This window comes from Labrus bergylta, chromosome 4, assembly GCF_963930695.1.
Source record: "Labrus bergylta chromosome 4, fLabBer1.1, whole genome shotgun sequence".
In the NCBI taxonomy this organism is placed as follows: Eukaryota; Metazoa; Chordata; class Actinopteri; order Labriformes; family Labridae; genus Labrus; species Labrus bergylta.
The window spans coordinates 17,416,120-17,440,207 of NC_089198.1; the positions used below are offsets into that span (position 1 = coordinate 17,416,120).

Here is a 24,088-nt window from a genome sequence, read left to right on the forward strand (position 1 = left end):
CTCTGTGCTGTGTGAACTTTCCCCTAATTCTCACACTCCACCCAACAAGCAAGAGCCTTTTCCTCTCCTGATGTGCTCCACGGACTTCATTCCCAACACTATTCCTTTAGGGGATTATCAAAGATATCCTGATACTGTTTTTATGATAGCCGTTGGAAAAGTTTCTATTATTATCTCAAATATCTATACCAATCAAAAAAAACTTAGAGTGGGATTTATTCACAGGAGCACTATTTATTTATTTTAAATGACATATTATAATTATTAAAAGGCTAATTAAAAGAAAACTAAAGATTTTACTTCTATAAGGTCAGTCAGAATACAAGCGGCATTATTTAATTTTCGCATTATATGCTTGTATTAATTGTATTCTTTTATTTTGAGCAGATTCATTTGTCTTCACAAACCTTTACTGAATTCTCATTCTGCTTGTGAAGTTAAAGATCATAAATTCAATGTTCAGTTTCCTTAATAACTCAAAATTGAAACCACATTAAAGGAATATGGATTCTTTGCCTTGTTGCTAGCAATATATAGTTAGGCTAAATGTACTGTATGAGACTGGAGGGTGTACTTTGACACAACTTGCACACAAAGTGCGGCAAGATACTTCTAATGAATAGATTTTAAAAGTAGATTTTAAGGCATGGGAATGTAATGATCTACTTGATGAGTTTGTTTAACAGTAAATGAAGAAGCCCAGATTCTCCCTTCAGATGGTGTTAAATCCACTTGATCCACTGGTCTTTATCTTTCGCTAGTATCATGATGATGGCATTTACTACTTTCACTTTCACATTTTAGTTTGGTACATGTATTTGTAAGCTCAAATCAGGCCATTTTACAGGAAATTATGTTTCATGATATTTTTTAATTAAACATAAACATAGTGATGCAGACTCTTTGTGACATGTTTTAGATTGAATATAATTTGAATGAACTCTCTAAATAGACACTATTTCATCAACTTTATCAGAGCTCTGATATCTTTATCTTCCAATTGTTATTACAGGCAGATCCTGTGCTAATGAATGGATTTGCTCATTTACTCAGAGATACAAATATTACACTTACAGTGTTAATTCAGAAATAATGAACACCCTACCCTGTCTTCCACAGTGCAGAGAGGCAAGCCAATATTTTTGTTATATAGTGTCCCTCCTCCACTTCTGTTAGCATGAATAGTTAACAGAGAGAGGAGGGACAGAAATCTGAGAGTAACTGCAGCCCTCCCTCTCTCTCCTCTATTGGCCAATGGCAGGCAGCTTGCAGCTCAGACTTTAGGGCTGTGAAACTATATAAACGTGACTGTTCAGCCAAGCGCTGGAGCTCCCAAACCCAAATCAAGAAAACAGGGCAGGACACTGCACCCTTCTGCAGGACCCACTATTCCAAGCAACATTTCACCAGTTCAGATCAACAGTAGCAATGAAGACAACACTGGCAACTCTGTCTCTGTGCCTGGTCATGGCCACAGGTTTCCCTCTGGAGAGGAAAGGGGGCTCACCCTCCAGCCATGCAGCCAAGGAGAAGCGTGTACAGTACGCGGCGTGGGACGATGTAAATGTCATCGCCCATGGCCTGCTGCAGCTGGGACAGGGGCTGAAGGAGCATGTGGACAAGACCAAAGTCCAGATGAGGGACATTTCCAGCAAGCTGAAGGTCTTCAATCGCACCGTGACAGAGCTGGGGAAGGAAAGCCAGAAACTGCGTGTGGAGGGTGAGGTCCTGAAGGCTCGAGCCCAGGGGCTGGAGGACAGAGAGGGGCAGCTTCTGAACCTTACAGCCGAGCTGAGGGAAAAGGCTGATGAGATGCAGCACGAGAGGAGGTCGATGGGTGAGAGGATGAGCCGGCTGGAGGAGAAGGTGGACAGCATGTTGCAGGGAGATGCGGTGCTGTCTGAGACAAACCCTGGGGCCAAGAACAACAGTGATGCTCGCAACATCCAGGTGAGAATGCATGACTTTCTGTCTCTGGGTTTTGACAATGATGATTTATTTGAGGCATGTAAAGATATAGGGAGTTAAGTTTTTTTTTTTTTTTTTTTTTTAAACTAAGGCAACATTAGGTTGCAGTCAACTGTATGCAAAATATCAATCCTACACTAATTCTTTCTGCAGCAGATGGTTGAAGGTGCTCATTAAATTAGTGCATGTACAGTATAACAGTTGGCTTTTCCCTGAGCTCAAAGGCATCAAATTAAAATGCACAGAGGGCAAGCGGTGGGTGTAGTAAAGAGGAGGGGGTGGTGGTTAACAAGCCTTCAGGCCAGGGAGGAAGAACGTGCAGTACGTGCAGGGAAACACTAAAAGGCAGCTAGACAAAGGGATCGGCACACATCAGCTGCAAGAATGTGTGAATTATTCTTGCAGCTGCAAAATTTTACAACTCGAAGAGCATTCAGCCATATGACGCAGTGAAAGGGGCTTATAAGAGTTGTGCTTTCTTTTGTAGGCTCCATTTACACAGCCGTATTTGAGCCTGAAAGACTTCAGAGTAGGATGGAAAATCCCGTGCTGGAAGGAGTTACATAACTGTAGCACAGTGGGTTGGAAAGAACAAATGCTTGTCCTTGAGGGGTGGAGATGTGTCTGGAGTATCAGGCTTTCCATTGAAACTCTCTAGTTAGTCTGTTTTGTTGTGTTCATTCTGGTGAATCCTTTGGTGACGTTGCTAAAGCATTTTGGGCACTGTTTACACATGGGCAGGGTGTGGAATAAAGATGACAAAGTGCTTATAAAATGTGGTTCCTTTGTGGTGTATTTCTTTCAGTTGATGCTGGAAGGTCAGAACAAACGCATTGATGATCTGATGGACCGGATCCGACTCCAACAGGAGAAGCTTGACAAGCAGAATGTGCGCATCAGGACGCTACAAAGTCAGGTGAGAGAAAGACTAACAAATGCGCACACAGCTTGCAAAGAAAAAAGAAAAAAATCAGAAACCCAAAGTGAAAACCCAAAGTATTTTTTTTTTAATGATTTTCATATTCGCCACAATGTCTAAAATGAATTGCTTCTTTGAAACAATTTCAGCTCCAGCAGTCACGACCGAGGCCAGTCATGCGCAGCAGCAAAACTGACCGTTCAATGGAGGAGCAACGCGACTCACCAATCGGTAAGTAAAGCTAGAAAGCGTCCAAAATCCCCTCCTGGCACCGTCTTAAGTCGACTGTACACAATCTGACGCCAAATGTGGCAGGCCATCTGTGTAGTCAGGCCATAAAGAAGCTTAAATCACTAGCAATTAAAATCAAGGAATCTAATCAATTTGGGGCACGCTTTCTGCTCAGTGTGACTCCAGATAAATCAACTGGTGGTTCTTTTTGCCAAAGCTTTGCCTTATAGCCTGAAAGGGCCAAATGTTATGAAACAACACCAAAACAATGCTAACAAAAGTCAATTTGATATATTTCAAATATATATTGTTATATATTTGAAAAATATAAAGTTTTGACGTGAAGGAAAGAGAAGCGTAGCCTTGTAGTCAGAATGAGACTTACAATAAATTATTTCCTCAGTGAGCAGTGAGGCCAAGCAGCTGCTGCTCCAATGAAACTGAACGTTAAATAGACCACCACTCACGTGAATGCTTTGATGCAAAATGTACTCTACTGTGAAGACTTCCAATTCCAGATATCAGTATTTTATAGTTGACTCAAACATTAATCAGTTGGAAATTAATTCATAATCAAACGTAAGTCTTCAAATGTCATGACTAAGATGTAGGTGAAAGGCAAACATTGCTGAGGCAACAGTTGAGATCAGTCATTCAGTGCAAATCACAATAACACCTCGGAGCTCTGACATCAGTTTGTTTAAACTGGGGGAGAGTTTGCTGGTCTCTGAGTGCGTTCAGTCAGGGTCATACAGCTCAAGTGGATTACTCGCGTTGCCCATTTCTGTTGTTTGTGGTCGGCTGAGGTGCAAAACAGGCAAGAAATTGTTTGTACAAATCTAGCATGCAATGTTCCTCAGATTACTGAGGCAGAAAGAAAGGAAAGAGGAAAATGAGGGGGATGTGGGAAAAGACGGCCTATATTTATCTGTGAACTTTGTACAGATATCCTTCACTGTATTAAAGACGCTTGCCCCCCTCCTCTTTCTTATGCGGTCCCACCTTTTTGTGTAAACCAAACATTTGCACATCCCAACAAGAATGAACAACCTTTCCCCTACATCTGTCAGGGAGTCAGACATCCCTCCTCCTCAAGCTCTACACACAAACCCCCGCAGCTCCATTTCTTCCTGCTCTCCTATTGTAATGAATAAGAAGTGTGCCAAAGTTCAGGAGAACCCCGACCCTCAAGGCAGGCTACCGCCACGACTCGCCACAAAGAGTTCCTCTGGAGGAAAGGTCAATACACACAGATGAGGTTTTGTGGCTCCGTGGTCAGCTGTTGTGCCAACAATGTAACAACATGCAGGCAAATATCTAACAAAAACAAGAAAACGTTTACATTTTTTAAATTTATAAGGGACTTTTTTGTTCCCTAAGGCTCCCTATGTGTTAGTACCATTCATTCTTAAAAGGATCACTGGAGGCATGCCATTTGTCTTGCGCCTTATTGGACACATGACAGCCCCAATTGGCTCTGGAGTCCCCTGCTTTGTGTTGCTCCCTTCTCAGATGTCCCTTGACTGAAACAGCCCCGATCATCCCCCTCCCCATCCTCTGATCACACCCCATGCATGCATCGGCCATGCACTCCTACGTCACAGACTGGCTGGTGTGCACGTGAGGGAGGTGTGACAAGCAAAAGAGGATGGGGTTCTGAAGAAGAGGGGGAGGAATGTAACGGGGGTAGTACTGAATACTTCAAGTAACCGTGAGAGGAAAGCCCTCTTGGGAACTGGGAGAAAGGTCATATTTATAACCCAGTCTCAACTCTCTCAATACCACTTGTTAAGGCTACGTCAAAGGCCTTATCATGTACACATTTATATCTCCAGACTTGCTGATAAACTCTCTAGGTATTTGCAGACGCTCCGCTTATGCATTGCAGAAAAACCTCTTGCTGTGAGGTCCCAAACTGAATGATCTACTTCTGTGTGCCAGAGAGAACAAGTTTAGATTCATGAATAATAAAGCAACAAAAAATACCACTGCTTAGAAGATGATTATACTGTTTGGATTATAAGACACTGTTGATTTTAACATTGTTGTTTTTTTCTCTCTCTCTTTGTTCTTTTTCCAGAGATGGCGTCTGACTGTCATGAGCTCTTCCTGAGAGGAGAAACCAACAGTGGGGTCTACACAATCCAACCCATCAATGCAGAGCCCTTTAAGGTCTTCTGTGAGATGACAGCTGGTAAGTGGAGTAAAACTTCCTCCTTTGCATTGCAGTTAAGCTTACGATTTTTTTTACTTCAGGCAATAAGTCACCAATTTGAAACAAAATGGTTCAAAAGTTCAAGCTGCACAATAAGCTGCTGTTGTGGTGAACACAACTTTTTCTAATCAAGCTTTTTTCTGTCTTTCCCTTCAAGATGGCGGGTGGACGGTGATCCAAAGGCGCCAAGATGGCTCAGTGGACTTTGACCAGCTATGGCAAGCCTACGAGAAAGGCTTTGGCAGCCTTAATGGTAAATACGCTTTCGACATTTATCTCACTCTCACTGAAGACTAAACTGGACTGGACAGGTGCTAGTTGGCATGTCCAAGGTTGGATGAGTTCACACAGCTTTACTGTCTTTTAAAACTACCATACCCGATCTGGCCTCCTCAAGCATCTTAACACATCTTTAAATGGCTCAAAGGCCAACAGAGGTAACTCGGCTAAGTATAGTTTTCTCACCTTTTCTCTCCCTCTTTGTCTTTTTCTTTAGGAGAGTTCTGGTTGGGTCTAGAAAAGATGCACTCCATTGCTAAGGACGGAGGCTACACCCTGAACATCAAGCTTTCTGACTGGAGTGGTGATGTGGCATCCATACGCTTTCCCTTCAAACTAGCCGGAGAGGAAACCAAGTACTCGCTCCAGATCCAGGAGACCAGCACTTTTAGCCCATTGGAGAGTTCACTGGGGACCGACGCCACCTCCGGCCTGCCTTTTTCAACCCGTGACCAAGATAACGACCAGAAAAATGACATCAACTGTGCCAAGCACCTCTCTGGTAAGTTGTGGAAGACAATCATAAATGTATCTTTTTTTGCATTGCACTTTAAAAATTGGCAAGGAGCTCAAAAGCAAACACCTAGCCTGATTTCTCCCATTGTCTTCATAGGTGGCTGGTGGTTCAGTAACTGCGGTCGCTCTAACCTAAATGGAAGATACTTCCAGAGCCCTCCACCCAAGCAGCGACACCAAAGGAAGCAAAGCATCTTCTGGAAGACTTGGAGGGGGCGCTACTACCCTCTGAAGTCCAGCGTTATGATGATCGCCCCCGCCGCAATCGAAAACAAGTCTTAAAGAATATAAAGAGACAGAAAGAAAGGGTTAATACCAAGAGAGAGGGGGAGAAAGAAGTAGATTTTGGACTATTCTTTCTTTTCTTGGTTCTTAGTTGATGAGGTAGAGATTTTCATTTTCCCTGGTCATCTCCCTTCGAAGAAGACCTCATACCAGAGCCAAAGCCCTCAAAATGGAACTCATAGGAATGAGATCCTGGTATTTATAGCTCTGTTACTCCGAGAGACAAGCAGATTCCTTCCCTGCACGTACAGACACAGATGGAAAAAGAGACAAAATATGCAGTGGAAACATGTATACACGATGTACTATCGAGTTGATTTCTTCTGTAGCATGAAGCAGGGCCCAATAGTCAGGAGAGCGTCACAGGGCAAATCCCAGCATGTTCAACATCCTATAAGCCACAACATGTCGACACTCATCACAAGACATTTGATGTATGGGCTGTTAGGTTTTAATGTGGTTTTGTAGCAAAAAGAGAGCACTCGCATCCAAAAAAGCTCTTGGTTGTGGGGCGCAGATGGCCTGGTAGTTAGGTCGAACCCTGTGTACGTAGGCTATAGTCCTCCAAGCGGCGGGCCGGGTTTGATTTTGGCCTGTGGCTCCTTTCCCGCATGTCCTCCACTCCACTCCACTGTCCTCTACAATTAAAGCAAAAAGCCACAAAAAAATCTTTAAAAAAAAAAAAAAAAAAAAAAAAAAGAATAGGTCTTGGGAGGAAGCATGTAGGAGTGACATTAAGGCAGATTAAGCAAGCTTTTAAACCCAATGGTGTGGACCAAATGGCAATTTAATTTAAACAAAGAGTAATTTTCCACCTGAACATGTTGAGATTAGTGTTCAAAGGCATTATGTAAAGTTATAAATCACTGTTAAGTAGGATTACGATGGAGAAACTGGTGTTAGAAAAATAGTTTACGGGGCACTGAAAACTATTTCAGCCTTTTGTTCGCAATGATTTCTGACAACGACTTCCAATAGTATTCAGCTTTTTCTTCACTTTCTTTAAATTTAAGAGGAGATTTTGACGATGTTAAGTCACATTGACTTTCTTTAAGACGCGAGTTATGGTATGTATATAGTGTATGACGGACTGTCATCTGTCTTTTCTGAAATATAACTGTTGTGACATTTTCTGTCATCTTTGGGACATGAGACTTTGTTCTTGAAGACGTTCCCTTTCTTATTTAAAAGCTGTAAAGAATCAATATATATATATATTTCTGGTGCTCACTGTTTGTAATTTATACTGTCTTTTCGTTCTGATGTAAAACTGTTTTATAAGAGAGAATAACCATTTTTGGCCACAATGAGCCAATAAAATTGATTTAAAATAATACTGCATATTGTCTGTGTATTTTGTGCAACTAAGAAAGTTTATGTGTTTTACGAATTCAACTCAATTGAATGCACGATTTAAAAACATTTTAACCTTTTTAAAATATACACATATTTTTATGTCAAGGGGAAAAGGCCCCTCAAGCAAAGCTTTGATTGAGTATTGTATTAGTTAATGCTACTTAATTAGCCTAAATTAGATCAATGTTGCATTTTTTTTTTTAAATGTAGCCTATAAAACACATTTTAGTTGTATTTTTTGATTTAGAAGGAAATGTTAAAGTGAACTTCATTTATTCTTTACATTTGAATTATAGCCTACATTTTTTAATTTTTACAATCGTTGTCTAAAACGACCCTATTTTAACCAATCTAACTAAAACGTTTATATACAGGTTTTTAATTGGTGACCACCTGCAAACAGACTAAGCAATCTTATTGAGCCACACGTGACACCTCTCTTGTAATCTTAAGGATTTAAGAAGCTTAATCGCATTACCTGGAAGCAAACTTCAGGAGCCTGTAGGTGTCAGCTTTAATTTCTCAGATCACCACTTTCTGCCTCCTCTGCGGGCTTCATCCATTCTGATCCTCCCGGTTCCAACAAACAGTTCAGGATCTCTCTCTATAACAGCTGATCTGAAGAGAGTGTGCTCTGAACCGACCTTCGAGGTATCTGTACTTGCTGGTGAAAGTAAGTTCCTGGATTTATAGGTTGACTGGGAACTCTGAGGACAACATATGTTAGCCTAGCTGCAATGTAAAACAAAGTTGTTGAATAATTCAACGAACCTCTTTTGAAATTAAACGAACTGTTAAGGAAAAGTAAGCTCACCAGTGTTTTCATGTTGGGAATAATGTTTTATGAAGAAAAAAAGTAGCCTATCAAGTGTCCCCTATGATGCACATTTTACAAAAGCTCTCTTGAATGAAAAGATCTTCATTTGCATTCTAGCTAAGACAGGGGTGGGCAACTGGCCACATGCGGCCCCCATCAACCCTCAACGTGGCCCTCAGATAGATTTTTACACATCAATTAATTGGAAACATGAAGAAAACATGACTAAATCTGCCATGAAATCATGAAAACCAGAAGTATGTCCATAATAATACTTGATCACTGGTATATGTTGAGTTAAATTTGAAACATAATTGACTGTAATTGTTTTTGTATCCTACAATTTGGCCCCCTGGCAGTGAGAATTAAATGAATGTGGCTCTTGCTGTGACCAAAGTTGCCCATCCCTGAGCTAAGACAACCATTAGCCTACAACTCTCCTTTTTGTATATAGAAGCTACAGCTAGCTATGGTTTAGCTGAGCATAAAGTAAAACAGTTATCCTACAGCTATTAGCTTTATGAAAATAAACATTTTATTTAAATTATTTAAATCAAATAGCAGTTTAAGCATGGAAACGTGAGTCTGGCTCGAGAGCTAGAAGTTGTTAATTCGATTAGGACCAGTTGCCAAGCAACATTCACATTAGTCAACCACGCTGCATCTGGTCGAGAACTCCTCTGGTCAAAAACATTCAGAACCTATATTTCGTTTTTACTCTTTTTTTAAATGGCTAGTACAAACAATATGTAATTGATACGTTTTAGAGATTCTGGTAGGCAGTTTTTGTGACTTTTGTTTGCTAGCCCAGGTTGCTAGCATAGGTTTGTGGTGAACTCAACAAAGTGACTTCTGACTGCAGACAGAATTAACAATAGCAATTTGGAGGTATTTAACTTTGTAATCTGTTAGTTCTTAGGGAGATGAATCCTAAATGAAAGCTCCTGTGTGCAGACTTGGGAACTTTTGGTTTTGATTTTTGATTTAACTTGAACTTTGAACTTTTGATTTCACGAGCCCTGGCAACATCCAGCAGTAGGCCTATGCCTTATCTCTCTGTTGATCTCGTCTTGTACATGCCTAGGTAGTGTTCTCCTCCTGCTTTCTTTCAACAGTCAAATGTATCACTCATTGTATGTTTGCAGTGAAAAACAAACAAACAAAACAATACTGTTTCTGCAACATCCCCTAAATCATCTAAACTAAAAACTAAATGAAACAAACCAAAAAAGGCAGTGTTTTTGTCCCTGATGGTCTTGTTTGCTTTTATTGATCCTTAGAGAAGAAAGAGACCCTTATGTGCCAATTTGTTTATCCATAATTAAAATTCTGACTAAAAACAAATGGATTGTACATATCTAAAATGGGAGTTATTCCTGGGAAGAATTCTATTTGCAGGTTTCCAGAATGATCATTCTGGATAGGAACAATAACATATCAACCTGAATACCCAAAGCAAAAGTGACATGTGTCCTTGGAAGAATTAAATTGTGGATATCTGAATTGACAATTCTTGCTAGTGAGAATACAGTTTTGACTAGGAGAAATGCTATTGTAGATCTAGAAAATATGATATAGGAGTGTGTTTGCTTTAACCGTTTAAACAACTCAAAAAGAGCTTTGTCCCGATTGAAGCCCTAAACAAGCTTCCATGCTGACTGGCTCCTTCTTTGCAATGTGTTTTCTACCTGTTATTTGTTTCTACCTGCCGTTATATGTTTTCTTCATGTATACCAACCGTGCAAAGCTGTGAGAACAGATTTCCCCCTGGGGGACAATAAAGTATTGTAACTGGCCATAGGATACAATACAACAGCTCTGTTCACAGAAGAGAGGGCAAAACGACTTACAAGCACCTGCTGCCTCACTATTGTGGAGCTACTGTGAGTAGGAGGGCATGTAGCAACGGGTAAAATTAGTTTACGAGTGGAATATCTGTGGGGAAAGCCATTTGAGATATTAGCGTTTCCTATAGGCTGGTTACATCATGCAGAACATGGAATAGAAGAGCATATGAATGAGAAGACTGCAGTAAGAGAGCATGTGATTGATTCATACATTTATTCATTATCATGTACAAATTGTATTCCGGTGGTACAAAGCTGTTGTAAGACTCCAGTGCTCACCCTCCTGTTGTCTTTATTGCAGTAAAAAAGGAAATACCAGCATGATCAAGAGTCAAGAGGTACTTTGGCAAATATAAATTATGTGTTAAGAAGGCAAGCAGACGTCCCAAGCAATGTAATGTGAGGGGAGAAAATGTCGCAAAATATCAATAAGCCACTTCCGTCAGTGCTCACTTAAAAAGAATAAAAATTCATAAAATGTTTTATTTTAAACAACACACTTAAAACAAGTGGACAGAGGAAGAGTCACGGTTTTCTCCCTCCTTTCATCGTTATGCAAACTGCGAGATACAGAACCACAGTATGAGTGATATTGTAAGTCTGTGTTAGTGTGCTAATGAGATAAACTGACTTTTACACGCATATATATATATATATATATGCGTGTGTATAGTATGGGGGCTCATATCTGCAAACTTGCGTATAGATTCTATTTCATATCTGTGAAATGTAGCCTTGTCCCTACCGCTGATCCAAGTGAATAAAACAGGTGGAGCAGGGTGCAAAACAACACAGTAACATTTGGCAAAAAAAAAAAAAAAACTTCCGATGAGAACGCGGGTGAGCGATGAGTCAATGTGACACAGCCTGCAAATATTTCTCTGTATGTCCTTGTCTTTGTTCAGCTTTCAGGGTGAGACCAAATCTCTGTGCTCGTAAACCATACCCCAGACTGTACACCGAGGGAAGGGCAAGAGAGAGACAGATTGAGCAAAGCGAGTGACAGAACAAGAGACAGAGAGAGCCAAAAGGTTTAGTGGGGAGGTTACACGACGAGTTCATAGGAGACAGTGGCTGCAGTGTCTGATAGTCTCGCTGATGGGGGTGAACATTTTGAGGAAGGGGAGGTCAGGGAGAGTACAGATGGGTGGTGAGCTAGAGGGGTAAAGGAGGGCAGGGGGAAACTAGATTTCACTTCTCCCCTGTTGACTAATTTTTAGAGGTATTGTTGTAAAAAGTGCAGCAGCATTATCTCGTAGTGCTCTCCGGACTCAGGGCAGCGAATACTGTGTCGCTCATTAGGGTATACCTGAAAGATCAAAAACATGGAAACACAATCACACACTGATATGTTTGTATCCTGTTGTATCTGCTCTGAAGATATCAACGCGTGAAAGTATAACATCGCTAAATTTACAGATTTTTTATTTTTTGGCATTTCATAACAGAAATTCCTTTTAATGCTGAATTAAATGTTATGGAAAGTATGTCAAACTGGTATGCAGACCTTTCACCAAGCCATATCAGACAGATGTGTTAGTCTGTGAAAAATGGTATGTAATGCTAACCTGAAGCTGGTAGGGCTTCCCAGCACGGATTATCTGCGACACCAGGAAATTGGTGTGGAAAAAGTGCACATTCTCATCTAGAAATCCATGAAGAATCAGCAAACGGTTGGGCCTGGAATGAGAAGAAATAAACTGTTGCAATGAAATCAAATTACAGTAGAATTAGGGTACAAGCAGAGCAAATCTTTTGATGATTATTATTCTTTGGGCTTTTCAAGGTTCAATGTTGTCGTTATTATCTCTGTGTGAGGGCACTTTGTTTTGCAGTCAGCAGTAAAAACCTACATACATCCAGCCAACCTTCAACAGAAAACTTGGATGAGAGAGTGAGAAATGACAAAAGACAAGAGCTGAGGGTCGGAGTCTTACCCTGGCCACTTGCTTCAAGGTCTATAGCCTCTGTACATTGGGCGCATGATATAACCACTAGGTTATCACAGTCTGCCAAACAGTGAAAAACTCCCCATTCCTTTATGATTTAAGACACTAAGATATTCAATGACTTGACACCAGCATCCAAGAGCAGTGCTCTAACATGCACTCTGTCAGGCCTTAAGGGTATCCTCAATCCTAAACAGCGAGGCTTGACTTTGCCTGCCACCTCAAAAGCTAATTTTAGAATTGCACATTTTTAACAGCTTCTAGAAATATCTGCAGACATCTGATAGTTTTTAAACATACAAATTAAACACTTGTATCACTAACGCGTGCATAACTAAAAGTGCATCGCAGTATATAAGGGCTAAACAGACGTGGTGGACATTAAGGGATTTCTCCAAGTTTTAAACTCTTTGGCACAATTATGCGAGACTGACTTTTCAAAGAATATGACACGGTAATAAAAACTCCTGCAATCATGTGTGTACTGACTCGCTGGGCAGTTTGTCCACGTGCAAAGCAACAGAGCCTTCCTCGTAGCCCTGCTGGTTGTTCTCAGGCACGTCCATGTAACGCTCTGTGTATCCTGTGTCGTAAGCCATCCACACAGTAACAGGGGCTCCTGCAATAGCCAACTAGAAGGAAAGCACAATGTCACCAGGGTGTGAAGTACGTAAAATAAGCAATAACAACATAGATCTTACTTGAAGAAAGTGTCACAATTCTACTATATTCTGATGGATCAGCTTAATATATACTTCTTTGTAAATCTGCGCACAATTTAACCTTCAATCCCTCTCCCAGGATGATGTTCCTGCAGATTTACTCATTGGCAGAAGGCTATTATAGACAACACGTTGTACAAGATAGACACCATGTGGCTGTAATGGGTAACTACATCACAAGTTAAGAGTTAAATCCTTTGAGATTCCTTATATTTGTATTACTTCAGGAGACAGGAGAGAAGGGTTATTGAAAGTGTGTGTGTGTGTGTGTGTGTGTGTGTGTGTGTGTGTGTGTGTGTGTGTGTGTGTGTGTGTGTGTGTGTGTGTGTGTGTGTGTGTGTGGTAAAGAAGACAACAAGGGCTGAAGGTTGAAGAAGTTCCCTGACCTTGAAGACATTGGGTCTCTGAATCAGGCCCATGAGGGAGAGGAAACCTCCGTAGGACCAGCCATGAATGGCAACACGGCTCAGGTCCACAAAGTTAAACTTCTCCGCCACATACTGCAGCCCCTCCACCTGGTCCTCAATCTCCACCTGACCCTGAAGAGTCCAAGGAGAGTCAGGGTTATCTTATATCGTAAATGTGCATGGTTTTTATGTAATTTAATCATCTTTTAATTTCATTTACCATTTTGTTTTTCAGTGCTCCTTCAAATTCAAGGCCTCTCTGACAGGAACCCCTTCCATCAATGACCACCACAGCGTAGCCCAGAGAGGCCAACGTGTTCAGACGGAGGTACTTCATCCCCTTGAAGGAGTTGTTCACCAGCTGCACCTAAATATACACACACATACATACTGTTGTCCATGTTTTCTTTTTTATTAAACAGTGATGCAGTTTATAAAAACAACATCATAGATCCAAGCGACCAGGCTAAAAGATATAGACCTACCTGTGGACCTCCGTACACAAAGAGAACAGTCGGGTGTTTCCTGTTAGGCTGCAGGTTGTGAGGCTTGTATACCATCCCATAAAGTTGGAAGCCTGACCTCCCTGGGAAGTCAAAAATCTCAGGCGGATTGTAATCTCCTGGGCAACCTGGAAGAAATATCAACACGTGGTCATTAAGTTGGCATGTTAAAAAACCGTCAGGGACTCCGGCTATATCAGAACTTCACATAGATCATGGACTGTGTCTGCTGTATTAAAACATCTTACAAAGAGAAAAATATTATTTTACATAAGGAATATAAATCACACATCATTGTTTTGACTTATATACATTTTCTTGGCTTCTTCATCAGGTAACCTATACTGCAATAAACCGTCTTTTATTTCCTTTTCCTTTGAAAGCAGACATTTTCATTCTTGAGCTGTTCGACTTCCCAGCGGGGGAGCAAGAGTCTTCTGAAGCACATTTTTGCTACTTTCAGATATAGTTTTTAAAAGTTGATCGATAACATCAGACAGAACTCCTTCTGCAGCCTACAGTTAGAACAAATAGCTGCTGGTTTTTGTTGTGTAGTGAAGTACTCTCCAAGATCTGTTTAAATCCAATGCGACAATAGGAATAACAAGGATGGGCATCTCTCGGTTCTTGGTGGAGGTTTTTTCACTTTGACGTCAAAAGGGCAAATTGAATGCTCGCTAATTGCCTACTGAAAAAGACAACTGTAATTTAAAATTCAGCTCTATGTTGGGTGATGGTTTTGCTTTGAGTGTTTCTGCTTTGACACAAACAGGAGAAATGCCATCTCATTCCTGGTACTTTTAATTATTAATAGTTTTTAATTCTCTTGTAACTCCAGGACAGAGTCCAAGAAAAATTTCCCTTTGGGGACGATAAAGTATATCTTATTATCGTGATGAATCATAAACAACAATCAACACTGACTCCTAGTGTCTGAGCACCACTTTATCTGATTGCTGTCCGATTGTCTGGAGGACGCCGTTGTAGACCAAACTGACCGTCCTTGATTTAATCACAGCCAGACCTCAACTTTCCCCTACAGACGCTACTCTATTGATTGCTCCAAAAATAAAACCACAGACAGCCCCGACAACCTTCGCACTTGGCCACAGACTACTTTCTATGGAAAACTTTGCTGGGCCAAATATGTAAATCAAAACTAAATAGATCATTAAACTATAGGAGTGTGGCTACTTCACATCCAGTTTACCTGGTGATTCCATCATGCTGGCCCAAAACTCCGGCACCATGTGTAGTGGGTCACCTTCTGAGCAGCTCAGTTTGTAGACGTGAACGCACGGAGGCGTACTCACATTACTGTAGTGGCTGACAAAAAAGTCAAAGTTCTGCAGAGGGACAGAGAGATGCAAATACTACATGGTTACAGGGAATTTTGTTGAAGGTACGTAACAAATCGGTATAATAAACAGACAATAAAGAACTAAAGAGGATGCAACTGCACTGCTAAAACATGAACCACCTTTGGTGTCAAACACTCATGAGAACATATCCCCAGATTTGACAGCTTTGGAACAGCATGGAAGAATGTATTTGTCTGTTTGTAAAGAAATAAATGGTTTTACCTGACTAACAGAGCAGCTATGGGAGAAGCCAGACTTTGTTAGTCTAACCACATCTCCAGGTGAATCATAGCTGACCACATACAGGTGGTGCTCCAGAGGTGTGTCTCTGGTGCCCTGGAAGTACACCAGCTTTGAAGACTCATTCACCCAGATCTAGCAAGGGAAAGGCAAGCGAAACATGTAAAGATAATTTATAAGACAGCAGCGGTGAGGCTGAGGAATAAAACTGTAAGGTGCTACTAAGACATCATGATGTGACTTCATCATCGTCATTTATATTTTTCACCCGTGACTCCAGTATTGAGCTGCAGGTGAACAAACAGAGGAAGCTTTGTGTTAATGAAGAAAGCTATCAAAAGGATCAAGACTTACAAGGTGAGGAATTTCCTTGTCACCAATCAGGTGCCTTTACAAGTGTTGACAATACAAAAGCAAACATTAGTGATCCCACCCTGATTGGAGCATTTAACAGAAGTGATGTCATACGAGTTTTTCTCATGCCTCACACTCATGTCACGGCAAAATTAACATACGAGAGTGAGTAGAGATGAAAAATGAATACAAATTAAAACTGCCAGAATTGGTTACCAAATATACTCAAGCTTCTTGCGTACCATTGCTCAGCGTTAGGAACAGTGCAGGTTTTGGAGAACACTGTCTGAGTAAATACTAAACAAAACAACATACTTTCATCCATCCAAATAGTCTTTAAATGCATTCTATAAACACTTTATATTAAAACCAATAGTCTTTGTCCAACCTTTGAACCATGTCTCGCCAGCACTTCCCATTCGCCACTGGTCAATGTAACCTCCTCCTTGATTGCACATTTGAAGTCTCCTGCAGAAAACAGATAACAGAATCAACGCGCTCCTTGTAATACGTTTGGTAGCTCTGACCTAAACCGTGATGAAGTGATGGTTATTTCGGAGTCTTCTTCTCTTCTCTTACCCTCATTATGTTGGTAGTCTTCTGTCCAGCGGTAGCCTCCCGGTTGTATCAGAGATGTGATTTTATAGAGATGGCTGAAACCGGTTTTAGACTCATTTACCCAGATGAAAGAAAACTCATCTTCTGTCGTTTGAACAAACGGATAGAATATATCATGAACCTGTGGAAAAAGAAGAACGGCTAGCTTATAAATCCTTTTCACATCCATGACAAGAAGCTCATTGAAAATAAGATGGATAAAGGTAATTAAGAGAGGACACTATGGAGCAAAACGCACATTTATCCAGACATCTGTGACCTCTTCATAGATTATGTGTGGCTGAGTGTTACTGGGCATAGCCTCCAGACTCTCCTGCCTCTGAGCTGGGTCGTCTGTGACAGGGATGAAGAGGGCCAGGGGCAGCAGGACCAGCTGTAGTTTTCTCTGACTGCGGTCCAACAGCACAGCCCAACCACTACGGGGACACAGAGCAGACAAAACTCAAAGATTTGCTTTATACAGAAAGACTACTTAATTATGGAGATAACTGCACCATTAGAAAAAAGTAATTGTGAATAGAGTTATTAACAGAATATTATCTGTGACATGTCACGTCAGGTATCAGAATTCCATTTAACAACAGTTTACATTCTAATTGTTTGAGTCAACAGAATCAAAGTTTTTCGACTGTAACACTCACTATTTCCCATCACTTGTCCATCCTACTCGGGCAATGTATTCTGTCCCAGGAAACAAGGAGTTGAAGGGGATGGCCAGTTCTTTATCTTGTGTGCTTACAATCTGAACACAGAACCATGAATACAAACATTAGGAAAGTAAAAATATCATTCTGAGAAAAGAAACAAAACAAAGAATATGGAAGAGGGGAGACAGTAACAGACTCACTCTTCCTTGATGGTCTGTTTTTATCTCTGCAAGTTTTAGGGTAGCCTGGGGATTTTTACTACCTGTGAATAAAGAATGATGTTAAATGTGAAAGGATTTCTTTTTTTATCCTACCAAAATTAACTCCTCCAGACATGTGTCGGTTTGTGTGTACAGTGTAAACAGCAACTCTTGCCTGTGCGGGGATATCTGTATGCATCTGCTTTCCGCTCTTCCAGTGCCGGAGATGGAACATGGATAATCTCTACCTCTGTCTCATCCACCTCTTCATACAGCAGGTACACTGTTTTTCCTCCATTCGGGTCTGACAAGGAAAAAAAACGTATTAAGATGAGGCTGGCATAAATGGAGTATAAATAGACAAAGCTATTATATTAGTTATTTGGCAAACAACGGTTTTAAAAACCCAGGTAGCATTGGTTGTCAAGCTTTTTTAAGGATTCAAGTTGACATGCTACCAATCACTGACCTTCCACTGCTGAGGGACTCCACCAGTAGCCAGTGAAACGGTCAAACTCTTCTTGTATGACAAATGTTGCTACACCTGCAGACTTTGGGTCCTCCTTTACACTATCCACACCTTGAAAAGAAATAAATGAGCCAAAGTAAAACATCACACACCCATGTACTGTTACTGCTTAGTACAAAATGTACAAAGTATCTAGTCCAGAAACCACTTTTTTGTTAAGATAGAGAATTGCATTTTCTAACATATATATGATGTGCAGCTATATAGCAGAGATGGAGACTTGTGTTGAGACTCGGACTGGAGTCGCACACAAATGTGACCTGAGTCTTATCCTGGACTCGCCCCTCAAAGACTCCAGACTCTACTCGGACTCGAGGTTTCGGACTTGTGCCCAATCTATTATGTTGTATTTTTTGCGCATTATCATTGACAGCTGAATGTTATTCCCCCTCATTATGCGGAACCCGTTGCTTCATTTTGCACCAGCAGCCACACTCCACAGATCACACGATGACAAGCACATCACCTGGAGCTAATACAGGCTCCGCGCATACGCCCAGGTGCCCTTGTTCAGGAGAGGCGCTGCCAAAAACCCTGAATGTTTTGAAGAAGCCCTTATATGATGTTAAAAGCAGCATAAGCAACTTCCCCACCGCTTCACTGCTCTCTTCCTCTGTCTTGCTTGGCCACTTCCTGAAATGCACCATGCGACACAATAGCAGCAGGAGAAGACTTATTACAACTACGAAGGAAAGGAGGGTAAGATGTCAGCATCTGCAGCAACTTCTCATTAAAAGGTACATGATGATTAACATCCTGATTGTGGGTTCTGTTGTGTAATTAACTGCCCAATACACAACGCTTGTGACCCTATAGGACTACTTCACACACACAGACAGGTAGGCAGACAGAGAGACAGAGAGACGGGCAGGTGGACTGCTGTGTTTGTTGTAGAGAGAGATGACGTAGAAAGTAGTTGAAGTCAGTAAATGAGTCATGCTGATGTTTGACAACAGTGAGAGATACCACATTGATTAAACCTATATTTAAAGGGAGATTTTGTCACTTTTTAAATATATTATTACCGTATTATTAAAACCATAAGAGATATGACTTGGACTTGAGGCTGCCCTCAAAGACTTGAGACTTGATTTGCCCTTGCCCTCAAAGACCTGTGCCCATCTCTGCTATATAGTAAAGACACTATGTGTATAGCTAAGCATGTGAAGCTGCTATATTACATTTTATTGTCCACTCAAACAATTCCAATGAAACCATGAGTCTTCATACCTTTGTGGCAGTAAGTGAGTCTCCTTTCCTCGCCGGTCTTAATGTGAGCTATCCACAGGTCATTGTTGTTGATGAAGGCTATGAAGTCAGGGTCTGCGGGGCAGATCTTGGGGTCCATGCGTGTCCCAGAGCACTGGGTCTTGATCTCCACTGGCTTTACAGGAGCAGACTGCTAAAACCAACATGTAAAGTCTTAGTCAACGGCGGAGACAAAATTAACTTTCACACGCAAAAGATAAATGAGAGGCCTGTTTATGCAAATGCAAAAGAGAGTTTCACACAAATGACGAGGTACACTACTACTAGACAGATGCGCTCCTGTTTCTGCCAGGAAGTGTTCTTGAAGATTTTTATTTAAAAAAATCCCCCACATCTTCGGAAATAACAGATGTTTTTTTGTTTCATATACGACTATGAAAAAGAAAGATCTACATGCCAACTGAAAGCCATGTTTGCTTATTTAATGAATCAGTAAGATGAACAATGATTTTTAGAGACAATTTGCTTTCAAGACTCATCGACACCTATCTCACTCTTTTTTTCAAACCAAACTAGGCTGTAGACCAATGCCATGCGCACAAATATGTTTACCTGCTCTAGTCTAGGATATCTATCCTAAGACATTAAAGAAAAGAAACAACAGTTTACTCACAATGAAGCCGTTGTTGCCTCCATCCTGACAGTAAAAGAGGCTATTGCTGGCCTGGAAGAGGAACAGGCCTGTCTTGGCATGGTAGTCATAGGATGTGATACCAAATGCTCCGAGACGTTTACGCTCTCTAAGCAACTCCTCCTCTCGTGAGTAAGCCCCCTGGTGCGGTGTAGCCTTGGAAAACCAACAGGAAATGAGGTGTCACATTCAGAATATGAAAGATTTGTAAAGTATATTAGTTATATGGAATCATCTTTGTGATGTCTGACATAACCACATTTAACGTATCCAACCCCCCTCAGGTCAAATCATCACAAAATGGTTGTGAAGTATGTGCATTATTCTCGTAGTTTATGGTTGCTTAATCTCAGAACATATCTCGCCTAAGAACGGCAACACCACCATACCTTCAGGGAGAGCTTATCATAAGAGTGAAATGTGATTCGAAGTAGAATTTTGCATGTTTTAAATGGGACAACAAATAAAAACAATTAATGAAACAAATGACCCTGGGCTGTTAAGAATATGAAGACAGGGGAAGTTTACCTGGAAGTGATCTAGCATCTGTTTCCATGACAAAACTAAGAGGGCCTCTTTCCTGATCTTCTTGGGGATTTCTGAGTAAAGTAATGAATTCTCTCTGCTTCCATAAGGCATTCCTGAAAAGAAGATAGGAAAGAAACAAATGGAACTTTAGCAAAAACAAATAAAAGGCTAAGAAAAGTCAACACAGTGAACAGTGCAATATCATAAGGAAATCATATGTTGATGCCTAGAGCAGAAAAGCATGGCTGAGGTCAAGGGAACAGCCTGGTATAAAAGAAAAATATGAATCATGGGCTGACCAAGCATCCATCAACTTACCAAGGTAGTACAACCGATGGGAGTGGGGTCCATTTTCATCCTTTTTCTGCACAAACTGGAAGTCATGGGGAGCCTTGTTGGCGATCATGCCCGAGTACTTCCTACTACAGTGGATGATGTCACGGAGGCCCTCCCAAGAGTGTTTCTCCACAAAGAACTGAGTTGGAACATCCTCCATCTCCACCACCTCTGTGCTGTCTGTAAGGCCGTCCACAGCCGTCATGCTCACTGTCACACAGCTGGATGTTGACGTTAGAAAGAAGTGAGAAGACTTAAAGAAATCAAGCCACACCTGCATTTGAAAAGAGCTGGTTAAAACGTGTCTTCATCTATCTCTCAGAGCTTTAAAGCAGAATAAGGTTAACACAAATCTTATACTGTACCTTTTCCAGATACCTTCTTTAGTGTCACAGAGTTTGACCTTCTTGACTCTATGCATTCACTGGTCAACACACCTCTCACCAACTCTGTAACCTATAAACAAAAGTTGAGGACTGAGATTAGAGATGTTCCACTGCTATTTGTTCCAATTCCTATACCTAGTTGTGACTATTGGCTGATGCCCAGTATATCTAAGATACTAACAGGACTTTAAAAAAAATCCTACAAGTAGGAAAATCCTGAATTCTGACATTTTACTAATTTTGACAATACACTCTCCACTAGTACTGCACTGTTGCTGTTTATTGTCCAAAGATAATTTAACCTGGAGCAGTTGGTTTTTTTTGGGTGACAAATAAAAAATTGTATCAGATTTCAGAATTGACTGGTGCACATGCTGATACACCATACAACATAAGGCACAACATAACTAAACTGAGATCATATGAAATACCTCAATAAATAACTATAACAGAACAACTCTGAGATCTTTCCAAATACCTAAACAAGAAATGAAATATTAGAGTATTGGCACTTCTGTCTTCCCTGGTAAGACATTTATTTCTTCTGTTGCATCAATCCTCAGACTACCACACAAGTGTCGTATACTTAATACATGAAGCTTTAACTACAGCCTGGAATGAAAAGTAAGGATCATAATTCTTGTTTAATCTTTTGTGTGTGAGTCTCAAGGTAAAGTACATGTTGAAGGGAATAGAATATCCCACATTCCTTCCTTTATCCTTAAGTGTCGGGTGATGGATTAGCACGAAGCAAACAGCGGTGGGAAGAATCATGTACTCTTGTTTCCATAACCCTGCGTACATCGTGTTAACATTACAGCAGCAGTTATGGTCTGAAACAGGATTTGTCGCACCTTCACACACATATTTACGCTCTCTGTCCCAAACGCTCGGACAGAAATTGGGAGAAGGGCTTTTGGGTATTCCGCACCCTCAGCCTGGAATCTGTTGCAGAATGACTTAAAGCTCAAGGAGCTGGTGTCCTTAAATGTTTTTAAATCTAAAATGAAAGACATGGAAGCAGATTCTACAGGATGTCGACGTTTTAGCTCGGCTGCTTGAACAACTGAGTCCCAGATATGACTAATAGATGGTTTCTATTTTAAACCAAAATGTTGTGTTTTGTAAATTGTACTGTGTCTCTCTTTGTATTTCCGTCTGTAACTTTGTGTTTTTGCTGCTGCCTGTCTCGGCCAAGTCTCCCTTGGAAAAGAGGTTTTTAATCTCAATGGGACCAACCTGGTTAAATAAAAAAGTATATATATATATAAACTGTTTGTTTACACATTGTAGGCTCTGTGTCGATCCATCAATCCTTTTGCTAGAGGTGGTAAAAGAAACTATGTAGTGCTCACCTAAAACAACCATATTTATCACAATATATACCTTAAAAATTGTCCAGCAAAATGTTGGTGAATGTGTGACTGCTGATGTTAAGTTGACACAACACCATATGCTTTACTTGTGGAAAAAAACAGTTTTGTTTGAAACCCAGTTGGGTCATAACACCAGTCCTAATTATGGCAGCTGAGATTTATACACAATATTCAAGTGTAACAGTGCTGAAATAAATACAAAAAAAACTACAACTAACATTACCTCAACTGAAGTTAGCAGAAGCATTAAGAGTCAATTCAACAAACACAACAGGCTCAGTTTTCTCCTAACCAACAACTGTGAAGAAGTCTATTGATTAACTCATTCATGACTAAACTAAGATCTGACTATTTGTGCGACTGTTTCAGATGAAACCTTTCTAACCCAAAGGCTGAATTTCAACATAATAAAAATAAAAACTCGTCTTATCATTGAACTTTCCCCTGAACGTAACCTCCCGCAGACTGTGTCAAATATCTTAAAATGGATGTAATAACACTGCAACTTGTAACCTTAGCCAGAAAGAAAAGCTCTGTTTGGCTCGGATAGTAACTTAATACTTGTTAGCTTGAAGTAAAAACATTTTAATAGTTGTGTTAAGTCGGTAGATTTGTAAAACACCGGCACCTTTAAGGTTAGCTAGCCTACAATAGAGCTTTGTTCTCGGGTTTAAACCACTGATAAAACACCGGATAAATAACTACTGACAACATTTAAAACAGCACTGACAAGGTTACAGCTGACAGCCAGTGGATATCACCAGCTTTTATAAAGTGACAGTAATCAAACCGTGTCTCCGTTAAGCTTCACTTTGACATGACAGCTCTCTTCTGTCACTGAAGCTAACTGTCGCTAGCATGCTACCAAGCTAGGAGCAAGATAGCCGCGGTGCTAGCGGTGTCTTGTATTTCTCTTAAATCAGACAATAAATCGATCGTCCCAACAAAACAGGTTAACACTAAGGTGACTACTTACCAATCTGGCCACTGTTCCTTTAACCAAGTTATAGACTCTATCAGCTTTGTGTCAATAAAAAGACTGTGCAACTGCTAAAGGTTGCATCCATGGCCCAGAGTGGCCTCACAGAATGTAACGGGCTTCCAGATAGAAGGCGGAACCTTTGCGCTGGTGGAGTTCACACCCGGACTGTTTTAAGGCTGCACAGGCGACAATGATGCGTCAGTTATGGTCACTGCTGCGCGGATTGTGGCAGGATGGTTACTTGTCCTATTTTTATTTTTATTTACCAACTATGCACTTAATCATATCGCAGTTAAAAAAAAACAAGATTTTAATCTCCGTGTCACAAAGACGACCATTAATATTATATATTTAAAATCTGAAGTCCTTTCCATTTTCTCACAGCCACACTTTAATTCTTTTAAATAAATGATATAAATCCTGACAGCAAACATTCTCAGGCGATTATTCAGGTTTTAAGTGGTGATCACAACTCATCAACTTTGCTAACAGAAAAATGCACTTTTTATTTTTAAGTCATCTTAAAACCCACATATACTATTTACCAAAATACTTCACAGGTCAAGCTTCAGTTTGAAAAGCATCTATATTTTTAAGCTGGTGTTTTTTTTTTTTAA

The 24,088-nt window shown here is 40.6% G+C and overlaps 2 protein-coding genes across 4 annotated transcripts; one reads left to right on the top strand and one right to left on the bottom strand.

Moving 5' to 3' along the window:
- Window positions 1–1,310: 1,310 nt before the first annotated feature.
- Window positions 1,311–7,747, top strand: angptl4 (angiopoietin-like 4). The gene is made up of 7 exons (XM_020644468.3): window positions 1,311–1,950; window positions 2,774–2,884; window positions 3,037–3,118; window positions 5,199–5,312; window positions 5,491–5,586; window positions 5,830–6,114; window positions 6,226–7,747. Exons 1-7 carry the CDS (start codon window positions 1,429–1,431, stop codon window positions 6,408–6,410), a joined length of 1,395 nt encoding a protein of 464 aa, XP_020500124.2. The 5' UTR covers window positions 1,311–1,428; the 3' UTR covers window positions 6,411–7,747.
- Window positions 7,748–10,628: 2,881 nt separating this feature from the next.
- On the bottom strand, window positions 10,629–23,622 carry LOC109991990 (dipeptidyl peptidase 9). Of its 3 annotated transcripts, none has more exons than XM_020644456.3 (21): window positions 23,466–23,622; window positions 21,093–21,183; window positions 20,710–20,948; window positions 20,392–20,504; window positions 19,846–20,019; window positions 19,194–19,362; window positions 17,904–18,014; window positions 17,610–17,738; window positions 17,435–17,496; window positions 17,229–17,329; window positions 16,826–17,003; window positions 16,549–16,708; window positions 16,358–16,437; window positions 15,598–15,750; window positions 15,225–15,360; window positions 13,997–14,142; window positions 13,732–13,878; window positions 13,491–13,643; window positions 12,872–13,014; window positions 12,002–12,113; window positions 10,629–11,742 (listed from the first exon to the last, which is right to left on the bottom strand). In XM_020644456.3, exons 2-21 carry the CDS (start codon window positions 21,146–21,148, stop codon window positions 11,650–11,652), a joined length of 2,655 nt encoding a protein of 884 aa, XP_020500112.1. In that variant the 5' UTR covers window positions 21,149–21,183; window positions 23,466–23,622; the 3' UTR covers window positions 10,629–11,649. The 3 variants fall into 3 exon arrangements, with proteins under 3 accessions (XP_020500112.1, XP_020500111.1, XP_020500113.1); XM_020644455.3 differs by having other exon boundaries at window positions 19,194–19,365; XM_020644457.2 differs by having other exon boundaries at window positions 19,194–19,365; window positions 20,710–21,001; window positions 23,466–23,581.
- Between the last annotated feature and the right edge of the window lie 466 nt (window positions 23,623–24,088).

What these genes read in the sequence shown, in the direction of transcription:
- angptl4 (XM_020644468.3), top strand. Translation starts at nt 1,429, where the DNA reads ATGAAGACAACACTGGCAACTCTGTCTCTGTGCCTGGTCATGGCCACA. An exon ending in TCAGGACGCTACAAAGTCAG is followed by an intron (nt 2,885 to 3,036) that starts GTGAGAGAAAGA and finishes AAACAATTTCAG; the next exon opens with CTCCAGCAGTCACGACCGAG. An exon ending in CTGTGCCAAGCACCTCTCTG is followed by an intron (nt 6,115 to 6,225) that starts GTAAGTTGTGGA and finishes TTGTCTTCATAG; the next exon opens with GTGGCTGGTGGTTCAGTAAC.
- LOC109991990 (XM_020644455.3), bottom strand. Translation starts at nt 21,148, where the DNA reads ATGCATAGAGTCAAGAAGGTCAAACTCTGTGACACTAAAGAAGGTATC. An exon ending in GAGCACTGAAAAACAAAATG is followed by an intron (nt 13,644 to 13,731) that starts GTAAATGAAATT and finishes TGGACTCTTCAG; the next exon opens with GGTCAGGTGGAGATTGAGGA. An exon ending in GGAAGCCCTACCAGCTTCAG is followed by an intron (nt 11,743 to 12,001) that starts GTTAGCATTACA and finishes TTGATCTTTCAG; the next exon opens with GTATACCCTAATGAGCGACA.